This window comes from Thalassophryne amazonica, chromosome 12 (genome assembly GCF_902500255.1).
Source record: "Thalassophryne amazonica chromosome 12, fThaAma1.1, whole genome shotgun sequence".
NCBI lineage: Eukaryota > Metazoa > Chordata > Actinopteri > Batrachoidiformes > Batrachoididae > Thalassophryne > Thalassophryne amazonica.
Genome location: NC_047114.1, coordinates 75550098 through 75574024, shown reverse-complemented (window position 1 = coordinate 75574024; position 23927 = coordinate 75550098). Strand labels below are relative to the sequence as shown.

Below are 23927 nucleotides of genomic sequence, written 5' to 3'. Positions count from 1 at the left end.
CTGCACTTAATGTATCTATGAGGTGCTTCACTTTATGTCTGTGATGCCAAGGATTCCAATGAAACACCTTGATTTGGCATGCTGGGGATGAGACCAGACTCGCTTTGCATAACATAATAAGAACACCACAATTACTGTAAGTAATTTGGCTATTGCAAACATGCTGACTTTGGAAAATGCAAACGCCACCGATCAAGGGTTTGTGCATTTATAGAAAAGAGAGACAAGTAGTTTAAGATACAATAATAATGTTTACATTTTTTTCTTGAGGAAAATGATCCAAATTGGAAGCACTTTTGTAAACTCTATTCACAGAATATGCAGCAACGTGGGTTTCTGTGATGTTCATATCTAAATACAGCACAGATATGAGGCAATTTTCAGAACAGCAAAACAGTACAATGACCTCAATTGCATAACATTCAAAGATATAATGGAAATCCTTATTCTGTGATTATGAGTTACAAACAGCCCTATTTGTGATGACAGAGAAAATAAAGACTGAAAGAGTGAGAGAAAGACAGAGAGATGTAATCAGTGAACCAAGTTTCCACTTGTTGTATCCAGGAATACCTCCGTCAAAGGAAAAAAAGGGGGGGTTGGGTTCACTGTTATACTTAATACACTCTCTGAAGTTTCAGTGTAGGGTATGGACTCTATTACCCTAAGCAGAAGGCCTGTTAAGTGTGCGGACAGTTAATGACAAGGTGTAGCTTTCCAAGTTGTCAGCTTAAGGTCTATGAAGACCTCAAGATGCATTGCGGACTTTCATCTTAGACTGACACCCCAGCCTGCTTCTGTGGTAGCAGGGCTGCAATTTCATTACACAAAGGCCAGGTGTCTGCAGAAAGGGTAGTTGAAGGGATAAAGGCTGGACGTTTAATAGTACCATCTGATACAGCAAATAAACACATGCATTCAAACAGACACTAAATTACACGACACCGCAGAAGCCAGTCTCCCACTTGAGTGATGCGAAATATAATAACTATCAGACTCAAGCAGGGGTTAATGTGTTTTTAATGAAATTCTACTGACACTGTAATTTCCTTTTTTTTTCTGCAGGTCGCTAGCAGTGGGTCACCACTACTCATCACTGGGCAATCAACCGATCCTGTGTGGCAGCATCCCAGGTCTGGTGCCCAAACAGCTGCGCTTCTGTCGGAACTATGTGGAAATCATGCCCAGTGTTGCAGAAGGGGTGAAGATAGGCATCCAGGAGTGCCAGCACCAGTTCAGAGGTCGACGCTGGAACTGCACCACCGTCAACAACAATCTCGCTATTTTTGGGCCGGTATTAGACAAAGGTATTGCTGCACACCATGTAAACGTGTCCTCGAATAGCAACTAGCCGGATCCAGTGACATAGATATCTGTTCTATTGAAAGAATGTTAAAACATTCATTATTTGTTTTATATGACGGCTGAAATAGATCCCTGCCATTTGATATTTTATTAATTTAGAAACAACAGAAAAGGGACTTACATTTTGGTGTTCTACTGCTGCTAAAGTCCAAATTTTGACGTGTAGTCCGTCCGTAGATGCTGTGCATTGACTTCGGACTTCCATAAAAAAAAAAGTCCGTGTAGTTCCACAGTGCAGCCAAAAATCATATCAGCTTTTCATCTGAACAGCTCTTCATGCCTCCAGAGGGCTTACAGTGGAGTGGATTTTGTGTGTGTGTGTGTGTGTGTGTGTGTGTGTGTGTGTGTGTGTGTGTGTGTGTGTGTGTGTGTGTGTGTGTGTGTGTGTGTGTGTGTGTGCGCGCGCGTGCATGCATGCGTGCGTGCGTGTAGGCATGTGTGTGTGTGTGTCCGCGCGCGCCCAGAGTGCAATGGTACCAAACATATGGAACCAAATTTGCACTCTAAATGGAACCAAATTGCACTCTAAATGCAATGCAACACAAATTGGAGGAATTAATCCATGTCATGTGACACACAAAGCACCAATCAAATGACAAGGATCCACTCAGCTGTTATATAATATACAAATAATGAATGTTTATGAGTTCAGTGGTACAAATATTTCATGAGGTGAAAGATGCAATTTTCCATTCAACAAAGTGAAGCCAAATGGTACATTCCGGCTTTCACCGAATTAAATATTCGTTTTATTGAAAGAATGAAATAACATTCATTATTTGTTCTGTATGACGACTAAAATAGATCTTTGTCATTTGATATATTATTAATTTCGAAACAACAGAAAAGAGACTTGCATTTTAGTGTTCATCACTGGCGCTTAACAGTCCAAAACAAACTTTAAATTGGAGTACAAAATTGCAACGATGTAGTCCATGATGCCGTGCACTGACGTCATGTACTTCCAAAAAAAAAAAACACTTTATGTGCTTCCTTAGTCCAGCAAAAAAATCACATCGGAAATTTGTCCAGCTTTTCACCCTAACAGCTCTTCATGCCTCCAGACAGCTTACGGCATAGTGGATTTGATTTGTGTGTGTGTGTGTGTGTGTGTGTGTGTGTTAGAAAAATTAGCACCATCAATTAGCTCCTTAAAATCGTTGTCTGCCAGCAAAACAAACTCCGCCATGTTTAGCTAAACACCGTCCCCAGTAGTGTGAGCATGCGTGGTGGTCGGCGCGTGCAATAGCACATTTCATATAGCACCAAAATTGCGAGCTAAAAAGAACTATTTATTGCACGGTCAATTAAACACAACGGCAAGTGGTACGAATAAGCTGTCACAGATTATCTCTTCTATTAACCACTGACTTTCTTTGCTAACAAAATTTTAACTATTAGAGAAAAAATTACTCATAACCATCCCAAAGACGTATCGTTATCTTTGGCTGCTTTCAGTGATGCCGGTATTTGGTTAGACTCTTTCTCTCCGATTGTTCTGTCTGAGTTATTCTCATTAGTTACTTCATCCAAACCATCAACATGTTTATTAGACCCCATTCCTACCAGGCTGCTCAAGGAAGCCCTACCATTATTTAATGCTTCGATCTTAAATATGATCAATCTATCTTTGTTAGTTGGCTATGTACCACAGGCTTTTAAGGTGGCAGTAATTAAACCATTACTTAAAAAGCCATCACTTGACGCAGCTATCTTAGCTAATTATAGGCCAATCTCCAACCTTCCTTTTCTCTCAAAAATTCTTGAAAGGGTAGTTGTAAAACAGCTAACTGATCATCTGCAGAGGAATGGTCTATTTGAAGAGTTTCAGTCAGGTTTTAGAATTCATCATAGTACAGAAACAGCATTAGTGAAGGTTACAAATGATCTTCTTATGGCCTCGGACAGTGGACTCATCTCTGTGCTTGTTCTGTTAGACCTCAGTGCTGCTTTTGATACTGTTGACCATAAAATTTTATTACAGAGATTAGAGCATGCCATAGGTATTAAAGGCACTGCGCTGCGGTGGTTTGAATCGTATTTGTCTAATAGATTACAATTTGTTCATGTAAATGGGGAATCTTCTTCACAGACTAAAGTTAATTATGGAGTTCCACAAGGTTCTGTGCTAGGACCAATTTTATTTACTTTATACATGCTTCCCTTAGGCAGTATTATTAGACGGTATTGCTTAAATTTTCATTGTTACGCAGATGATACCCAGCTTTATCTATCCATGAAGCCAGAGGACACACACCAATTAGCTAAACTGCAGGATTGTCTTACAGACATAAAGACATGGATGACCTCTAATTTCCTGCTTTTAAACTCAGATAAAACTGAAGTTATTGTACTTGGCCCCACAAATCTTAGAAACATGGTGTCTAACCAGATCCTTACTCTGGATGGCATTACCCTGACCTCTAGTAATACTGTGAGAAATCTTGGAGTCATTTTTGATCAGGATATGTCATTCAAAGCGCATATTAAACAAATATGTAGGACTGCTTTTTTGCATTTACGCAATATCTCTAAAATCAGAAAGGTCTTGTCTCAGAGTGATGCTGAAAAACTAATTCATGCATTTATTTCCTCTAGGCTGGACTATTGTAATTCATTATTATCAGGTTGTCCTAAAAGTTCCCTAAAAAGCCTTCAGTTAATTCAAAATGCTGCAGCTAGAGTACTGACGGGGACTAGAAGGAGAGAGCATATCTCACCCATATTGGCCTCTCTTCATTGGCTTCCTGTTAATTCTAGAATAGAATTTAAAATTCTTCTTCTTACTTATAAGGTTTTGAATAATCAGGTCCCATCTTATCTTAGGGACCTCGTAGTACCATATCACCCCAATAGAGCGCTTCGCTCTCAGACTGCAGGCTTACTTGTAGTTCCTAGGGTTTGTAAGAGTAGAATGGGAGGCAGAGCCTTCAGCTTTCAGGCTCCTCTCCTGTGGAACCAGCTCCCAATTCAGATCAGGGAGACAGACACCCTCTCTACTTTTAAGATTAGGCTTAAAACTTTCCTTTTTGCTAAAGCTTATAGTTAGGGCTGGATCAGGTGACCCTGAACCATCCCTTAGTTATGCTGCTATAGACGTAGACTGCTGGGGGGTTCCCATGATGCACTGTTTCTTTCTCTTTTTGCTCTGTATGCACCACTCTGCATTTAATCATTAGTGATCGATCTCTGCTCCCCTCCACAGCATGTCTTTTTCTTGGTTCTCTCCCTCAGCCCCAACCAGTCCCAGCAGAAGCCTGCCCCTCCCTGAGCCTGGTTCTGCTGGAGGTTTCTTCCTGTTAATAGGGAGTTTTTCCTTCCCACTGTAGCCAAGTGCTTGCTCACAGGGGGTCGTTTTGACCGTTGGGGTTTTACATAATTATTGTATGGCCTTGCCTTACAATATAAAGCGCCTTGGGGCAACTGTTTGTTGTGATTTGGCGCTATATAAAAAAATTGATTGATTGATTGAACCATTTGTTATTGTCTTTGATTTATATTTGTATTGGAAATGCTTCACTGCCTGAGTGCATCATTCATGTTCTGTAAAATCCCCTGTTTAAATAGACTTTAGAGAGCACAAGCTCAGAGCGGCCTGCACATATAATAATGTACACATTTGCACACAATAAGTTTTGTCTTGTTGGAGTTTTCTTAAGAAGGGAATCCCCTGTGATTATTCCTCACTATGTTCTTCTGAAGTGCTTTGCAAAAAAGTTTAAACTGCTTTCTGAAATGCATTTCCACTATGATTGTATGATGATGCATTATCGCTGTCAAATGGATGCCAAATGTGGTGTAATCATGGGCTCAGGTTGTAGAAATCCCCCTGTGCACAAAAGAGAAAGAAAGAAATCACACAACTTTAGGATGAATCTTTATACATTATAAGATAACTTGAACCATTTCCACCATTTTAGTATGTAAAGTGTTGGTTTTGTGGTGTTTGTGAGGAAAATAAGTATTTGATCCACTGTCAATTTTGTAAGTTTTTCCACCTACAAAGAATGGAGAGGTCTGTGATTTTTATCGTAGGTACACTTCAACTGTGAGAGACAGAATCTAAAAAAAAAAATCCAGAAAATCACATTGTATGATTTTTAAAGAATTAATTTGCATTGTATCACATAAAATAAGTATTTGATACATAGAAAAACAGAACTTAATATTTGGTACAGAACCTTTGTTTGCAGTTACAGAGGTCAGATGTTTCCTGTAGTTCTTGATCAAGTTTGCACACTGCAGCAGGGATTTTGGACCACTCCTCCATACACATCTTCTCCAGATCTTTCAGGTTTTGAGTTTCAGCTCCCTCCTAAGATTTTCTATTGACTTCAGGTCTGGAGACTGGCGTGGCCACTCCAGGACCTTTAAATGCTTCTTACGGAACCACTGCTTAGTTGCCCTGCCTTTATGTTTCGGGTTATTGTCATGCTGGAAGACCCGGCCATGACCTATCTTCAATGTTCTTATTGACAGAAGGAGGTTGTTTGTCAAAATCCCATGATACATGACCCCATCCATCCTCCCTCCAATACGGTGCAGTCATCCTGTCCACTTTGCAGAAAACTTAGACTTAGACAACTTTATTCATCCCACCAGGGGCAATTTCAGCAGCCTGCATACCAGCACATCACAAAAAAAAACCAAAAAAAAAAAAACATACTACATCCACATAAAATGTGCAACATACTACATCCACATACCCATACATCTACGCCTTACAAGGAATTTAAAAGACGGATAGCAGAAGGAATAAAAGATTTTAACAACCGATTCGTCCTGCAGACAGGTGAAACATAACGACGGCCCGAAGGCAACAAAGAAAATTCACCTGCCAGCACATGTCCGGGAGAAGACAAAATACAATTTGCCTTCCTCACCACTTGCTGTTCACAAAAACTAGCTAGGTCTCTGGTTTCCACTCCAATGATCTTTGAACATGTCTTTGTGATACTATGCAAGCTATTTTTATCTTTCAGTGTCAGGCTAGGAAACCAGCAGATGAAAGAAAAACATAAAAGACTTTCAATAAAAGACTGATAAAAACGACCCATAATAACAGAACTGACAGAGAAGGACTTCAATTTGCGAAGGAGGTACACTCTCTGTTGCCCTCGCTTCACAATGTCTGCCGTATTTACGTCGAATCTCAACTTCTCATCAAAAAAAGTGCCCAGATATTTATATGCAGGAACTTTTTCTACAGCTTTCCCATGAATAATGCTGTCTATAGCAAACCCTTTGTTACGTCTAAAATCAATTATAAGCTCCTTCGTTTTAGATACATTTAGCTCCAAGTGATTTGTATCGCACCATGAAACAAAATCAGCAAGGGCCTCCCCATGTCCTGACTCCTCTCCCTGAAGAAGGGACAGCAAAGCAGTATCATCAGAGAACTTAACTAAATAGCTGCGTTGCCTGACACTTCTGCATTCATCTGTATATAAGATGAAAAGCAAGGGGGAAAGAACACAGCCCTGTGGTGAGCCTGTGGACAAAACTAAGGAGTCTGAAACGCGTCCATTTACCAAAACTCTCTGTCTCCTATTCGTTAAAAAGTCCGCCAACCATTCAACCATCTGGTGAGGCAATTTAAAATCACACCGTAACCTCTTAATTAAAAGGCTAGGCTGCATCAAGTTAAAATCTGAAGAGAAATCAGCAAATAAAAGCCGAGCATGAAAAGCACCCCAAAAAATGATCTTTCCACCCCACGCTTCACAGTTTGGATGGTGTTCTTGGGGTTGTTCTCATCCTCCAAACACAGCAACTGGAGTTGATACCAAAAAGCTCTATTTTGGTCTCATCTGACCACATGACCTTCTCCCATGCCTTCTCTGGATCATCCAGATGGTCACTGGTGAAATTCAAACGGGCCTGGACATGTGCTGGTGTGAGCAGGGGGACCTTGCTGCCCTGCAGGATTTTAAACCATAACAGCATCATGTGTTACTAATGTAATCTTTGCGACTGTGGTTCCAGCTCTCTTCAGGTCATTGACCAAGTCCTCCTGTGTAGTTCTGGGATGATTCCTGACCTTTCTCAGAAACATCCTTACCCGACAAGGCAAGATCTTGCATGAAGCTCCAGACCGAGGAAGAGTGACAGTCATCTTGTGTTTCTTCCATTTTCTAATAATTACTCCAACAGTTGTTGTCTTCTCACCAAGCTGCTTGCCTGTTGTACTGTAGACCATCCCAGCGTTGTGCAGGTCTACAATTTTGTCCCTGGTGTCCTTAGACAGCTCTTTGGTCTTGGCCATTGTGGATAGGTTGAAGTGTGATTGATTGAGTGGACAGGTGTCTTTTATACAGGCAACAAGTTCAAACAGGTGCAATTAATACAGGTAAAGAGTGCAGAATAAGAGGGCTTCTTAAAGAAAAATTAACAGGTCTGAGAGCCAGAATTCTTGCTGGTTGGTAGGTGATCAAATAACTTATTTCATGCCAAAAAATGCAAATTAATTATTTAAAAATCATACAATGTAATTTTCTGATTTTCATTTTTAGTTATTTAATTTAATTTATTTTGCAACACACCCTCTGTGCCCTCAGCTTGTCTGTCCCCATTTATATTCTTAACCCAACCACATATGCTGGTTTTTAGTGCATTAGATTTCAACCTGTGCATGTTTAGTGCATGTGAGTTGTACCCTGTGAAACCTTTGCGACAGCAGTTACTCACCATTCATCACATAACTGTTGATTTTTTTTTTCAAGATGGTGGAAGGCAGCAATATTCCAGACATACCTGTGAAATTTATATTTAGAAGCTAAAAATGCTTCTGAACAAGAATGTGGTCGAACTAGAACCCACATGTGTCTGTCTTCACCCACATCTGTTCGATCTGCTAAAATCTTCTAGCTGCGGTTCGTTCTGCCCCTTGCCCTCAGCTAGGGTTGAGGAGGAGTGGCCGAGTAGAGAAACTTTGATTACATCCTGAATTGTGGAACTAGTGCCACATCTAGTGGCTGAAAAATCATTCATACTACCTTTAAAGCATATTTTGTCAGATGGCCAGAAGCTTCAGTCCTGCACAATGCTGAACATGGTGTAAGTGTGGGGACTGTGGGTTCCTGAGGACAATTGCTTTTTAATAAACTCTTGAGCCAGTTGATAGACCGTGCTTGAGCTGAAGTCGGCGGATAACGATAGGGGTTCTCAATCCATGCCCCATTGTGGTGCACAATGCCATCACATCTCTGACACTGCATCCCCTCCCAACTCTAAATTGCAGGGGTAGTGAGTGGAAAGAGGAGGCAGCTACTGAGCTTTAGTAAATCATTTTGATTGGATTAAGGTCACTGAAGACTTTAATAATGTGAGAGGTCAAAGTGGGTGGATTAAGTGCCTTTGTCAGAGGCCAAAGAGAGTGGCTCAGGGGACTCACAGGCCTTTGATAGGGCTTAGTAGGCGTGGGCTTCCATTTCAGTGGATTTGATTGATGCCGGTGTTTGCTGTGCAACAGGGCCTTTGTCCTCACTGGTGTCTGTTTGTCTGCAATTCAGACTGTTGTGTGTCAGTTTCCTCTTGTCTTTTTAGGTTGAAGGTGAAAGGAAGGCCGCCTAAGTTGTGTTTGTCTTTCCTGGGAAATAGGAAGTCAGAACTGATAATTGCACCATTTCCAACCAATGTGCATCGAGTATAATTTCTTTAACTTTATTTCTTTATGTGGTAGATTCTGACCCAGTTAGAATGTGAAGTTTTTGGGCTTGTTTGTTTATTTTTGAGACTTATCCACTTGGAAGTAGATGACATGGTGGCTTAGTGGTTTGCACTGTTGCCTCACAGCTCCTGTTCCCGAATTCGCTTCCCAAATGGTTCTATCTGTTGGGTGCCTGTATGTTCTCCCTGTGGGTTCCTTCCAGGTGCCCCAGCGTCATCCCACTTCCAAGGACATACACATTAGGTGAACTGGTGACGCTAACTTGACCGTAGGTGTGAGTGAGAGTGTGATTGTGTTTGTCTGTATGTGTTGGCCATGTGATAGACTGGCAGTCTGTCCAGGGTGTACCCAGCCTCCCAGCCAGTGATGGCTAAGATAAGCTCCCAGCCTTGCTGGGACAATTGGAAAAATTGGGTTTACAAGATGAATGAATGAATGTTAGGAAGTGCTTATTGTGTTGTTTTGAGACTTCGAAGCTAACCAGTGACATGAGGTAACAACTGGATGGCTTTGGTACGAGGGGCGATTGAGAAGTTTTGAGCCTGATCCAAAAAAAGTAGGACGTGATTCTCCATCTTTTGCATTCTGACCAACCAACCAACATTTCTCAAAAATGTGTGAAGTTTTGACTCATTGAGTGCAATGTTGGGAATTGTTGGTTTCTCAGAATGCAAAAGACGAAGAACCACACCCTACTTTTACTGGGTTATGCTCATAGCGTCTCAATTGCTCCTCACATACTAAGTCTGTTGGAGAAACCTTGGGTACCACTGGAATGACTTAACATCAAATGAATGGTTACTTAGGGATACTCAAATGAGATATATCACTTGCATTGTGAGGAAACACCAGCTATGACATTTTAGTAATGTGACGTCTTTACTACAGTAGCTGTAAATAGCCATGGGTACAGTCACATTTTGCCTTCCTGTGACAGATCAATAACTACATTCAAGAAGTCAAATTTGACCAGTTGTTTGCCTAAGTGGTTGTTATCCAGGACCCAAGGTGGTTCTGTATTGTGGATACAGGGAGGCACAGTACCAGCACATGCTCCCAGACTTGATCCGATCTACTAGAAAAGTAAGCCCCTTCAGCCAATCCCTTGCTTTCACTCAGGGTCGCCACAGCAGATCCGAAAAGGTTTTACCCCAGATGCCCTTCCTGACGTAACTCCACATTACATGGAGAAATGTGGTAGGAGTGAATTTGAACTGAGAACCTTCAGCACTGAAACCAAGCACACTGCTAGAAATACCAAGTTCCAGCCTGAAGACAGTCATTAGATCCTATCTATTAGGCTGTCACTGTTCATGTCCTCAGCTCTTTATCTCAAGGAGCTGGATATGCATTTTTCCAAATTTAGATTTGATACAGATCAGAAAATACAGTATGTGCCCCTGCGACAGACTGGCATTCATTTCAGGGTGTACCCCGCCTCACGTTCTGTGACTGCTGGGATAGGCTCCAGCTCCCCTGTGACCCTTAGTTGAAATAAGCGGTTGAAGACAAGTAAGTAGCTACCTAGGTCATCAACCACTTTAATATTTTCTTCCTCTAAAAACAGGTGGAAGTCTTGCAACATTACAGGTACAACCAAAAACAATGTGTGTACTTTAAACACTGTATGTAAAACAGCGCAATAAATTGATTTAAAAATGAAGAAGTCCTATTTTAGTACTTTTGTTGCCATAAATAGTCATGGAAAAACCAAGCACACCTTTTAAAATGACAAATTAAGGTGGAAATTTTCCATCGAGGGAATCAAAAGTTCCATACTTCAAGTTTAATGAAATACTACATTCCATGAGTTGGTTTGTCACTATTTGCATCAAACTAACTTTACCAAAACTAACGTTTTCAAGACCAGTGCTAGTAAAATTAAAAATCTTTATGAGAATACATCAGTTTTGTGGGTGAGGCTACAAACACCTAAAAACATTTCACTTACGCAACCTTCTCTCAAATAGACCTTCGAAAAACATGCTCATGCTGAGCGTGATCACAGACTGGCATAAACATGCACAAATACACATTTGTATAAGTGCCCACTGTCGGGCACATTCACACATTACACCAAAGACAAAATAATTAAAATAAATCCTGCTTTCTGAAATGGTTATATCATTCACACGTGGCCTGATTTTCTCTCGCTCTCTGCACAGACTCCTTCACAAGCCCTACCTTTAGGCTACAACTGCGTCAGCACTCATTAATTTACATTAACTAAAGTGTCAAAACATGCAGCGCTGGAATCTGTAGGTGATGAAAGGTAACAGAAAGCTGTGCAGGTGTGCCCAGTCCGCAGAGCTGATCCTGGAGCTGTTTTGGCGCTTTTGATATTTACAAGAGACCTTGGTACTATACAGTTATAATCCAGCTTCAGTTTATGAGTCATATAAGAGAGTGAATGACTCAAACTTTGCAACAGAAAGCGGACATTCACCATTTCAAAGGAGTTACCAACCCATCAAGTATGCACATGTTCATTATTTTACAAGAAACCATTAACAACTAGCGCGTTGCCCATGGGGATCCACGGGTTCTTAATTGGGTAGTGTTTATAAAATGGGTAGCTGACATTTTTCAAGGGTGGTAATAAATTATGCAAAGTTTCTATAAGGATTTAACTGAAAGTTCAGGAAATTAAAATGAGATTTTTTTTGTGTGTGTGTGTGTGTGTGAATAATTGGATTTATTATTTGGCACATTTAGTTGATGTCATGTTCTACAACTGGCAAGTTTGAGATGTTTCCTTTGTTTAGAGCTTGTCTGGTTACCAGGGACTGATTAATGGTGATATCGATGTCCGTTGTTCACTGTTGTTACCTAATATCCCTAATTTCTCCAAAAATATTAGTCCTATCAACTTTCCGTTTTTACGGTGTTCATCCTTCACCCAAAATACATAAACATTCCAAAGTTCAAATGTCAGCTCTCCCCAGTTTCTCTGTGATCAACATTACACACATGCACACAGAGGCCACTTGTCTTTTAATACATAGATGATTTACCGCAGCATCCGTTGTTCGTGGTTGTTACCTAATATCCCTAATTTCTTTCAAAAATCTTAGTCCCATCAACTTTCCTTTTTCACACCCTTCATCCTTGACCCAAATACATAAAAATACCAAAAGGCAAACGTCAGCTCTCCCCAGTTTCTCCGTGATCAAAGTTACACATGCACACAGAGGCCACTTGGCTTTTAATATATAGATGCATTTATGTCATTTACAAAGCATGCGGAAGGAATTTTCAGGTTTTATGCTGATGTGCAGTAATTCTGCCTTGTACGAGGTCTGTCAATAAAGTAACGGTCCTTTTTATTTTTTTCAAAAACTATATGGATTTCATTCATATGTTTTTACGTCAGACATGCTTGAACCCTCGTGCGCATGCGTGAGTTTTTCCACGCCTGTCGGTTACGTCATTCGCCTGTGAGCACGCCTTGGGAAGGAGTGGTCTCGCCCCCTCGTCGGATTTTCATTGTCTGCAAATGGCGGAATGATTTGGACTTTTTTTCTGTCAGAATTTTTTTCAGAAGCTGTTAGAGACTGGCACCTTGAAACCATTTGAAAAATTTATCTAGCTTTCGGTGAAAATTTTACGGGCTTCACAGAGAATAAGGACTATTATTACAGCTTTAAGGACCCCTTTAAGGATGCTCGGTACGCCGCGCTCCCAGCTGCGATGACGCGGCACAAGCCACCGGACCATTTCTAAACGGATGGCTCTGTGGATACGAGACCGTCATGTGCTCTTTCTCTGGTTATCACAAGAGCTGGACATCAGCCATTTTCCGGCAGATTTCACTTTTAACAAGAGATTTTGTCATGGAAAGCCACGCGGAGGCTTCGCGCATAAAGACCGATTCGCTGTGGAAGCGAGACAACGAACACCTCCGTTTTGGCGTGTCAAAGGACAAGTTAGGACATGCCTATCTCAGCTTTCAATGCTTACCAGTCCAGTAAGTATCAAAGAAATTGTGGAGAGCTGGACATGTCCAAACTTGTCCACTTGTCCTCCGCCAAAACAAAAAATGAACCAAATCTAAATTCATATAATAAAAGTTAGCACTATCATAGCTTGTTTTAGTGGTTTAGCCTTATCACAGTTAACTTTGCCATTAGCATTTATCAAGATTTACCATTCAAGATTCAAGTTTAATTTATTTGTCATTTCTTTATGGATTTGGATAAAAATGTGCTGTTTCCCCAGTGCAAATGGTTAATAAAAACAAAAACAATATATAGATGATTTACCATCCCTAGAAGATATAACTAAAAATGATATGTTAAAAAAACATACCACATGTAACATAATAGCAGCAAGTTGTAATGTGTATTAAAGTGTACCTGAGCGGTCCATAATTGTAAGGTGCCTACAGTGTGCAGATTAGACCATTGACAGTTCAGTTATTTGATTTTGGGTCAGTGCTGGCAAGGGGGTTAGATTTTGTGATTCTCCTAAGGAATAATATGACTTATTTCTATGAAAGAAGCCTAGCTTCACTTGGAGATCAAGTTTTTAAGATGAACTTTAAAAGAAAGCCCTGTATCAATAATTAATCCCAAATACTAGTTACTGCTGACTAACTCAAGAGTTTTACCTCGAACAGTTTAAAATAATGGTATATTTTCCAAGGAAACAGGTGACCGAAAAAACATTATTTTGGATTTTTCAGCATTCAAGACCCGTTTGAATTTCTCCAGATGGCACTGCACTACAAAAATGGCCTGCAAAAATTGAAATGCCTGTGTAATAGAGTTTGAACACCAATAGAGTACAGTGTCATCTGCATAAAGATGATAGAAGGCATTTCATAGGTTTGCACACAGATCTGTAATATAAATTGTGAATAAAATAGGTCATAAAACTGATCCTTGAGGAACACCTTTGACCTCAAGGAAGCTGGAACTAACACCAGCCATCTGATCGCACTGCGTCCTACTTGCCAAATAAACAGGAAACCAAGAGACAGTATGTGTGGAGACACCATGTTTGTAAAGAGTTTCTAACAAGAGACTGTGATCCACAGTATCAAATGCCTTCGAAAGATGAAGAAATAGTGCAACACAAAACTTGTTAGAATCCAGTGTCTCAAACACATCATTTACAACCTTTTAAATTAGCAGTAACAGTGCTATGCTGCTTCCTAAAACCAGACTGTTTCATTATAAAAACTCCAACATTACAGACCAACTTTTCAACTTTCAAATACTTTTGCTAAAATGCATAATTTTGAGATAGGTCTGTAATTATTCACATTTGAAGGTTCACTTCCTTTTAGCAGGGGTCTCAACAAAAGCAGATTTCCAAACTTTAAGGAGTGTGTTTGTACTTAGGCTCAAAGTTTCCACTATACGGTTGAGCTGGGAATGTTCAGATGCCTTGGTGGTTTCAAGTAAGGAAGTCGATAAGGATGCTTTCATGGTGCCACTGTAAAAGGTGGTAAGGGGTGCAGCAGGGAAGCCTGTCCTTCCGAGTCAATGGACTGGATGGAATCACTGTTGAGCATTCTTTACAATGGTCAAAGTGTTGGTGGTCAGGGTCAGGTTATCAACCAAGTGCAGGCCCAGGAACTTCAGGTTGCTGTTCTTCACCTCAGTGGAGCCATTAATGGTCATTGGTGTGCAATGATGATGCCTGCTGTCCCTTCCAAAGTCAACTAATTTTAGGTTAGCTGTACCCAACCTTGGTGGCCATAGAGGCAAATCTTGCCCAGGTGAAACTCTGTACATCACATATCCACACATCACTTTAAGGGAGCTTTCACACATACCTTGCTTGGTTTGAACCTTCAGAGTTTTCAGTTTGGTCTGACACAAACTAGCAGGTGAGAAAGCAGATACAAGCACATCTACACGCCAATCAGTGTCAAGTACAGGGAGACGCAACCAGCATAGTTATGACTCCAGGATGTAAGTACGTAATGAAAAGTTTTGTAGTATGAACAAAGCATCACAGTGTGAAGCTAAACTAATCAAACCAAACATATGTATGTAAACACAAACCTTAGTTCAGACCTTGTTCCAGACTTTCAGGTGTGAAAACACCCAAAGTCTCATCCAAACCAAAAGGGGAAAAGGTCAGAGGATGTGGGTTGTGACCTATGACCTGAGGATGAGAAAGTGTAACACTTCAGGATGAACTAAGAGGTCTTTGCTTTTCATGGGACGTATGTCTCTCCATGCTGGGGGGGGCAGGGAAGCTATCACACCAGTATATCATTAACTCTGGGCAAAAAAGAAAGAAGGGGTGTGGTAAACGGAGCTGATGGGGGGACCTTAGCCCCACTCCCTGCTGGGCACTGCTCAGAGCACAATATCTTCGCAACCGAGAGATTAAGCCGGAGAAAAAGTGCTTTTCCCCATTCACACGCCCTTTAGATTGTTTTATTAACCATTTCAATAGGGATTTCCCCGTCTGCCGACAAGTAAGGTCCAACCAATGCATAGTTCTCTGTTGCTATGACTTAACTTGGTCCCCACTAATCACTGGCCAGGGCAAATTTCATATAAAATATCTAAAGCCATTGTAGGGCTAACACAGCGTGACAGTGGCAGCACAATAGGGGACTCAACCCCCCAGCAGGTTGGAGAGACCACTTGGCCTGCCAGGGTCTGGCAAAGTTTGTTGGAGACGCATTGTCAGAAAAAGAAATACCATATACAGGTCATTAAAATCAATGAAAGCAGTACAACTACGGATGGAGTTGAGTGTCTAAGTCTACCATTGTCACTCTAGTTCCAGGTGTGTCACAGCCCGAGTTAACACCAAACATTGTAAATGGAAGTTTGAAGAAAATATCACAGCATTAAAACTGCCCTACATATTCTCCATTCTCCAATCTGACTATTGTAAATATGAGTGAATGTTCTGTCACACAGAAGGCCTAAAATATGTCGTAACCTCAGGTTTGGTGAAATATTGTGACCAGTGATCCTCTCTGAAACTGTCCATATTCTGCATTTACAAATGTTTTTAGTCAGTGCTTAGACAAGAAAACTTTTTTCTCTTCCACAAACACTCATTCCAACGGCAATATTCATCTCTTTTTATTTGGGGATAGCTCATAATCACTACACATACTTCTAAAGGGTGTTTCCCAAGGACCCATTGTAGGTCTGCATGTCTTTGTTTTTTGTAATGCACCCCTGATGTTACATGTTGCTCAGCAGACATTAGTCCTTTAGTCCTCAGAATTGCTTGAAATTATTTGCACATGCAGTGAACATAACAGAGGCTATGCTCATTTGTAGAATTTACATTTAATATTTTAAAGGCATTTTGAGAATAAATGTACAGTTAGATTGACATGAGGTACTAAATGAACTTTGGGGGGGGGGGGGGGGGGGATATGCCAGTTCACTTTTTCTCTTGCATCATTATTCCTAATGCCATCCAGTGCTTAAACTGGTTGGAACCTGCTGTAAGGGAGGAGCTCCTACTCTCTCTAGCTTTACACTCCTCTCTTTCTTTTCTATCCCTCAGTCATTTTTTTTTGCTCTTTGCACAGAAACACACACACTTCCCATCTTTACCTTTAATCTTTAACCTTCTCTGTCATTTTACTCACTGTTTCCTATGTTTATGCCTGCTGTTTCCACCTTCTTGCTCCTCCTCTGTTTCTTGTGATTGCGTAAGACCGTATGAGTACATAGGTTCAAACCTGCAGTCATAATGAATCCTGTTAAAACACAAACAGCCAAATAAGGAATAAGTCATTTTCTACAACAAGGAAGCTTAATCCAGATATGTTTCCGTATTACATATCTGGACACTGCGAAATCAGAATCGGTGTTGTACCTGTGACTTGTCCGCACAGTGTGAGGCCATTTCCTAACCTTTCAAAAGCTTAATTGAGGCTCTTAATTATAGACCTGTCAGGTTTGTCTCTTCCTCTCATCTCTCTAGAAGACCCTGATCCCTCTGAGTCATCTGTTAGCTATGTCAGACAGAGACAGAGGACTTTCTGGCCTTATTCAGAGACAGGACGATTGATGTCTGGGCTGGATGAATCTACACACTGAGGTACTTTGGTGTTTAGGGAAACTCAGGGAGTCAACCTTTAGATACAAGTAGGAGAGTCTCCGAGGAAAAAATGTTCAAAAGTACTGGAATAGCGGTTGCACAGACAAGTCGACTTTACTGTTCTGCAATGATGCTTTATGATCAACATCAGCTAGACGATGATTGTGTGATTATAACAAGGTTACTACTGCACTGTACTAGCAGCAGCCTCTCTCTGTGAGACCCCACCACCACCACCACAACCAAGACCTGAGTCACTCAACTCCATGAGTAGACTCACCCCCAATCTGTGAGACCTCCTCTACATGAGTGGGACACAGCCCTACCCTGAACTCAGCATAATTCTGGATAAACTTGGTGTACACTAAAGAAGTCTTGATATCATTGGGTAGCTCTTTCTATGCTGTGAGTGAAACTTGCATCCATAGCTATGCTGAACCTGCAGAGGGCCACACTGGGCCAAGCAGAAGTCAGCCAAGGTGGATGGGTGCTTTACTGAGTTCTGTAAATGTTCTAAATCTGCATGGACTTAACTGCCCCTTTCTGACTTTTCTTGACTCATGCTGAACTTGTATTACCAATAATTTTACTATCATAATCATAGCGCGTATGTATGTATGTATGTAACCACATACACACACATGCCCTTTCATTTTATTTTCATTTATTTATATAGCGCCAAATCACAACAAGGTTGCCTCAAGGCGCTTCACACAAGTAAGGTCTAACCTTACCAACCCCCAGAGCAACAGTGGTAAGGAAAAACTCCCTCTGAGGAAGAAACCTCAAGCAGACCAGACTCAAAGGGATGACCCTCTGCTTGGGCCATGCTACAGACACAAATTACAAAACAATTCCCTGCCCTGTCATCGTCGCTATCCCTCTGTGGTGAGGAAGATAGTCTCTTGATTGATTCACAAACAAAATCATGGACACGGAGATGACTGAACAGGCCCATTGGTCTTCCAGTCGATGGAGTAGTTCTTGATGATGCTTCAAGAGGTCCTTGTAGTGTTTCATCTGCTCTCCTCTGGGCTGTTTTCCTTCACGCAGCAGAGTAGAAGATGTGCTTGGGAAGTCTTCTGTCATCCATCCTAATGTGACCACCCACTGAAGCTGGTTCTTGCTGATGACACACTCTGTGCTCTATAGCTTGGCCTCAGCCTGGATGTTGATGTTGATTTGGTAGTCTTCCCACCTAATGCGGTGGATACACCTTAGGCAATGTTGGTGGAATTTATTGGGGGTTTTGTGGTTGGAGTGGTAGGTGGTCGAAGCCTCAGATCCGTAGAGCGGGGTTGGCATGATGGCAGCTTTGTCTCATGTCAAAGGTCTCTGTTGTTGTTGAAAACACAGCTGTGTAGCTGGCCAAAGGCAGTTCCTGCACACTTGAGTTGGTGTTGGAACTTGTCAACGTTTGATGACACATGGCTGCCCACGAAAAATGGGTCATGTTGTCCAGGACCTGTCCATGCATTTTCACAGCTGGAAGCGTTGGATTGACCATGTTGGGTGGAGGTTAGTACAGGATCTGTGTCTTCTTCAGGTTGATGTGAAGAATGATTTTCTGAAGACCTTCTTCCATAAAGCATAACATGCTGCTGTCATTGGCATACGGAAACTCCAGGAGCAAAGTGATGGTGATTTTCTTCTTGGCTCTCAGTTAGTTCAGGTTGAAAAGCTTTCCATCTGGAGGAGAAAATACCCAACAGTGTACATGATGTCAATTAATTGTGGCACCTTGTCCTTGGTCAACAACCCCCCTCCCACACACACACACACACACACACACACACACACACACACACACACACACACACACACACACACACACACACACACACCTCCATGACACGCACCCTGCCCATAGGGCATGTTTTTGCTAGCAACAACAAAAGCAACAACAACAACAATTATAATAATCATCATCATCATCATCATTTACATCCGTCAATCATGAGTCATGAATGACAGTCCCTGCCAAAGTGGCTGCACTTAAAGGTGATGTCAGTGGTTGGGGTTTGTTGGCTGCTTTTGTGTTTTGCTCTTTGTTCCTCTGCCACAAGATGTAGGTTCTTTTTTCCCCATGTGTAGATTGTGGTTCAGTTCCTGTCTACAGTGGGAGCACTCTTATGCAAGGTCTTCCCATCCATTAATGTCCATGTTGAGGGCCTTTATGTCTCTTTTGCAGACATCCTTGAATCAAAGTTGAGGGCAGCTCTGGGCTCTCTTGCCTGTTGCAAGCTCACCATAAAGCAGGTCGTTGGGAATTCTGTTGTCCTGCATCCTGCAGCTAGCCATCGAAGGCCATGTTGAAGAAGATGCTGGAAGTGGCAGTACCCTCAAGTACCTCATTGTTTGTTACATGATCTATCCATTTGATGCTCAGAATATGCCTCAGGATGCACATGTGAAATGTATTGAGCCTCCTTTCTTCACTCTGTAGACAGTGATCTTGGTCTTTAAAGTCAGTTTGGTGTTGTTCCACACCTCCTTTGAGAGCCTGGCAAATGTTGACGAGGCTCAACCAATCCAACTATTGACTTTGGAGACCACAGAAAGGTTGTGTGGTGGTCAAGAGACATAAACTCTTTCACCACATCCAGCTGATAATTGTTTGTGGTGATGTTTGGTGGGCTACTGATGTCCTGGCCCATGATGTTTGTTTTCTTAAGGCTGATTGTTAGTTTGCAGTCCTCGCAAGCTTGGGTGAAACAATCTAGAAGATTCAGAAGATGTTCTTCCTTCTGAGTTGTCAAGGCCGCATCATCTGCGAATATCATGTCTCTGATAAGAACCTTTCAGATCGTAGTGTTTGCTTTCAGTCTGGACAGGTTATAAAATTTTCCACCTGACCTAGTGTGGAGGTAAATTCCATCATTTGATGTTTCGAAGGCCTGTTTGAGCATGACTGCGATATAGATGCCAAAGAGGGTGAGGGCAAGTACACAGCCTTGCTTGACTCCACTCCACATCAAATGGAGTTGGAGACGATCCATCCACTGAGTGACTTCCTTCATACCTGTGTGGAATGACTTGATCACGCTCCAAATTTTGATGGGCATCCAATCCTTGCACGGACTTTAATGAGGTCAACTCACAAGGTCAAAGCCCTTTGTCATGTCTAGGAAGGCTATCTAGAGTGGTTGCTTCTGTTCTTTCTCCTGAAGGTGTCGTAGGGAGAAGATTATCCGCTGTAGCATGTTCCAACCTGAAGCCACACTGTGATTCTGTGTGCACTCTGTTAGCCAGCTTTTGGAGTTTGTTCAGGATCACTTGGGCGAATACTTTCCCAACAATGCCCAGCAAAGAGATCCCCCGGTAGTTGTCACAGTCACTGCAATCTCCTTTGTACTTACACAGGATGATGATGTTACAATCTTCCATATCCTGAGGAACTTCTCCCTCTTCCCAGCACTGACAGAGAAGTACAATGAGATGCTCAAGGAGTAGTCCTTTTGCACTTTTGATGACTTCTGCTGGGATTCCATCCAGCCCTGGTGCTTTTCCTGTGGGCAGGCTATCAGTGGCTTTACTGAGCTCCTCCAAGCTCATCTATCTCATCCATCACAAGTAAGCGCTCTACAGCTTCCAATGTGGAGTATGAGATGGTGCTGTTCCTACCATACAGTTCTGATTAATGCTCCACCCATCTTTCCATTTGCTTGCCCTTGTCTGTGATAATTTCACCGGTAGCTGATTTGAGTGGAGCAATCTTTGTGGCCTTCTTGAACCCATCATACACACTCCTGATGTTTCCTATGTCAGCTATTGACTGAATACTTTTACAAAGTTGTCGCCAATATTTTTTTGACACATCTTTTGTCTGTGCGCTACACTTTACTCCTCGCTGCTCTGAAAGACTGTGTTGGTTGCCGCTTGTAATTTTGTAGTAGGACACACTTTTCTTCAATCGCAGCATCAAGTTTGACGAAATTTTCACCACAGATAGATAAATTTTGGAGGTGATCTGGATCTGGATTCTGGATCAAGTTTCACTTTAGGCTTTGAAGAATTACTGTTAGCAGGATTACGTCAAAACTACTGCACGGATTTTGATGAACTTTTCAACACAGACACATAAGCCATGTAAGAATCCATTAAATTTTGGAGGTGATTTGGATCTGGATCTGAATTCTGGATCAAGTTTCACTTTAGGCTTTGAAGAATTACTGTTAGCAGGATTACGTCAAAACTACTGCACAGATTTTGACGAACTTTTCAACACAGACACATATGCCATGGAAGAATCCATTAAATTTAGAGGTGATCTGGATCTGGATTCTGGATCAAGTTTCACTTTTTATAGTCTTTGAAGGATTACATCAAATCTACTTAATGGATTCTCACCAAATTTTCAACACAGGTAGATATTAGGCCATGGAAGACTACATTAAATTTTGGAAGTGATCTGGTTTCAAATCTGGATTCTGGATCAAGATTTCACTTCATATAGGCTTTGAAGAATTACGTCAAAACTACTTTATGGATTCTCACCACATTGCACCATAGATAGATGTTAGGCCATCGAAGACTCCATTAAATTTTGGAGATGATCTAGATCTGAATCTGGATTCTGAATCAAGATTTCACTTTTTATACGCTTTGAAGGATTACGTCAAAACTACTTCACAGATTCTCACCAAATCTGCATCACAGATAGATATTAGGGCATGAAAGACTCCGCTGAATTTTGGAGGTGATCCGGATCCAGATCCAGATTCTGGATCCAGATTTCCCTTTATATATGCTTTGAAGGATTACGTCAAAACTGCTTCATGGATTCTCACCAAATTCGCACCACAGATAAATATTAGGCCATGGAAGACTCCACTGAATTTTGGAGGTGATCTGGATCCAGATTGGCGGACGTCAGAAATCTATGATTGCTCTTGTTATCATTATTATTATTATTTAGTTAACTGCCTGACCTGTTTATTCCTCTCATCTTACTAGTTTTGGTTGATAAAGTATATATATGCAATTATACAAGATTTAATAGAACCAAATATTCACACAGTATAAATACTAGTCCATTAATTTTACAGTTTTGCCAATACATTAGAATCTTTACAGAATGTCATTTTCATTCATTTAATTCTGAAAAACTATTAGCAACAGGAAAAACTGTTTCAGTGCAGATGATGTCCAGAGGTGCCTCGCAGGATGTTGCCTGCACATGTTTATATTGTACAGATATACGTGTTTCTCTTTTCAGCCACAAGAGAGTCGGCATTTGTTCACGCGATTGCTTCGGCTGGAGTGGCCTTTGCAGTGACCCGTGCCTGTGCCGAGGGTTCAGCCACGATCTGCGGATGTGACATACGCCACAAGGGCCCCCCCGGTGAGGGGTGGAAGTGGGGTGGCTGCAGTGAGGATCTGGACTTTGGGAGCATGGTTTCCAGAGAGTTTGCTGACGCGAGAGAAAATCGTCCTGATGCACGTTCAGCTATGAACCGCCATAACAATGAGGCGGGAAGAATGGTTGGTTTTCAGATTGTGTCTAATATGACAGTTTTCCTTCTTCTTTTCGATATTTGATTGACACTTTGTATGTTTTTGCCCTTAGTCCCTCAATGACAACATGTTCCTGAAGTGCAAGTGTCACGGTCTATCAGGCAGCTGCGAGGTCAAGACATGCTGGTGGTCTCAGCCTGACTTTCGGGTTATTGGTGACTACATGAAGGATAAGTATGATAGCGCATCTGAGATGGTGGTGGAGAAACATAAGGAATCCCGAGGATGGGTGGAGACTCTGAGGACGAAGTACAACTACTTCAAACCCCCTACAGACCGTGACCTGGTTTATTATGAAAGCTCACCCAATTTCTGTGATCCTAACCCTGAGACTGGCTCATTTGGCACCCGTGATCGCATCTGTAACCTCACGTCTCACGGCATAGATGGGTGTGACCTCCTGTGTTGTGGCAGAGGTCACAACACCAGGACTGAGAAGAGAAAGGAGAAGTGCCACTGTATTTTCCACTGGTGCTGCTATGTTAGCTGTCAAGAGTGCATGAGGGTCTATGATGTGCACACTTGCAAATAGCGATATCTGCTTGCTTCCTTTCTTCTTCTACCAAACCATTAAGACTTCAGGAGGCACAAGAACAATGGACCTATGAAACAGGACAAACTGCACATCTGGCTGACCTGCAGGGATTCAGCCAGTGATAGTTACAGTGGCCTTGTGTTTTGGGCTGTGAAGCTGAAAAGAGCCAAACTCTGCCTTAATGGGGAAGTCATGGATTTTTCACCCTGAACAATATTTGTAGATGTTTTTGGGTTCAAGTGGGCCAAAAATGATGGTAATCGGTTCAGTATTGAGGTAGAATGCTAACACCGTCAAGGGCTAAACAGCTATACAATAGAAGCCTATGGAGAAAGTTAGAAACTTCAAAGTAAACCCCTTCTTGTCACCACTGAATAGGCAAACATGTCATTGCAGTAGCATGGAGACAATCCCATGTGCATGTTTACCATGGTAGAAGAAGTCCTATATAGGCCCATTAGTGCATGTGCTTATCTCCGGTTTCCAGTGGTGGGCACAGCTAACCAAAAAGTTAGCTTTGATAACCATTAATCCGATAACTGAAAAGTTATCTTTTATAACGCTAAACCGATAAACTGCTAAAAAAAATGTATCTTTATTGCAGATAACCGATAAGTTTTAGTATTGATTCAGACGCGGCCACATCAGATTACACTGTCAGCTTCTGATAAACCAGTTTCACGTTCACTTTTCGCTGCTGGATAAATTCAAGGATCACAAAAACGTAAAAATGAATGAATAAAAACACTGTCGTCATCTTTCAAAAGCAGTAAAACACAGTATTAGAAGTCACAGTTTATCTCGGTA

General features: G+C 41.5%; 1 protein-coding gene across 1 annotated transcript; it reads left to right on the top strand.

The window, feature by feature from the left end:
- The first annotated feature begins 1072 nt into the window (after positions 1 to 1072).
- Positions 1073 to 23533, top strand: wnt3a (wingless-type MMTV integration site family, member 3A). The gene is made up of 3 exons (XM_034184013.1): positions 1073 to 1307; positions 22287 to 22552; positions 22638 to 23533. The coding sequence occupies exons 1-3, from the start codon at positions 1181 to 1183 to the stop codon at positions 23115 to 23117; spliced, it is 873 nt and encodes a 290-aa protein (XP_034039904.1). The 5' UTR covers positions 1073 to 1180; the 3' UTR covers positions 23118 to 23533.
- Positions 23534 to 23927: the final 394 nt, after the last annotated feature.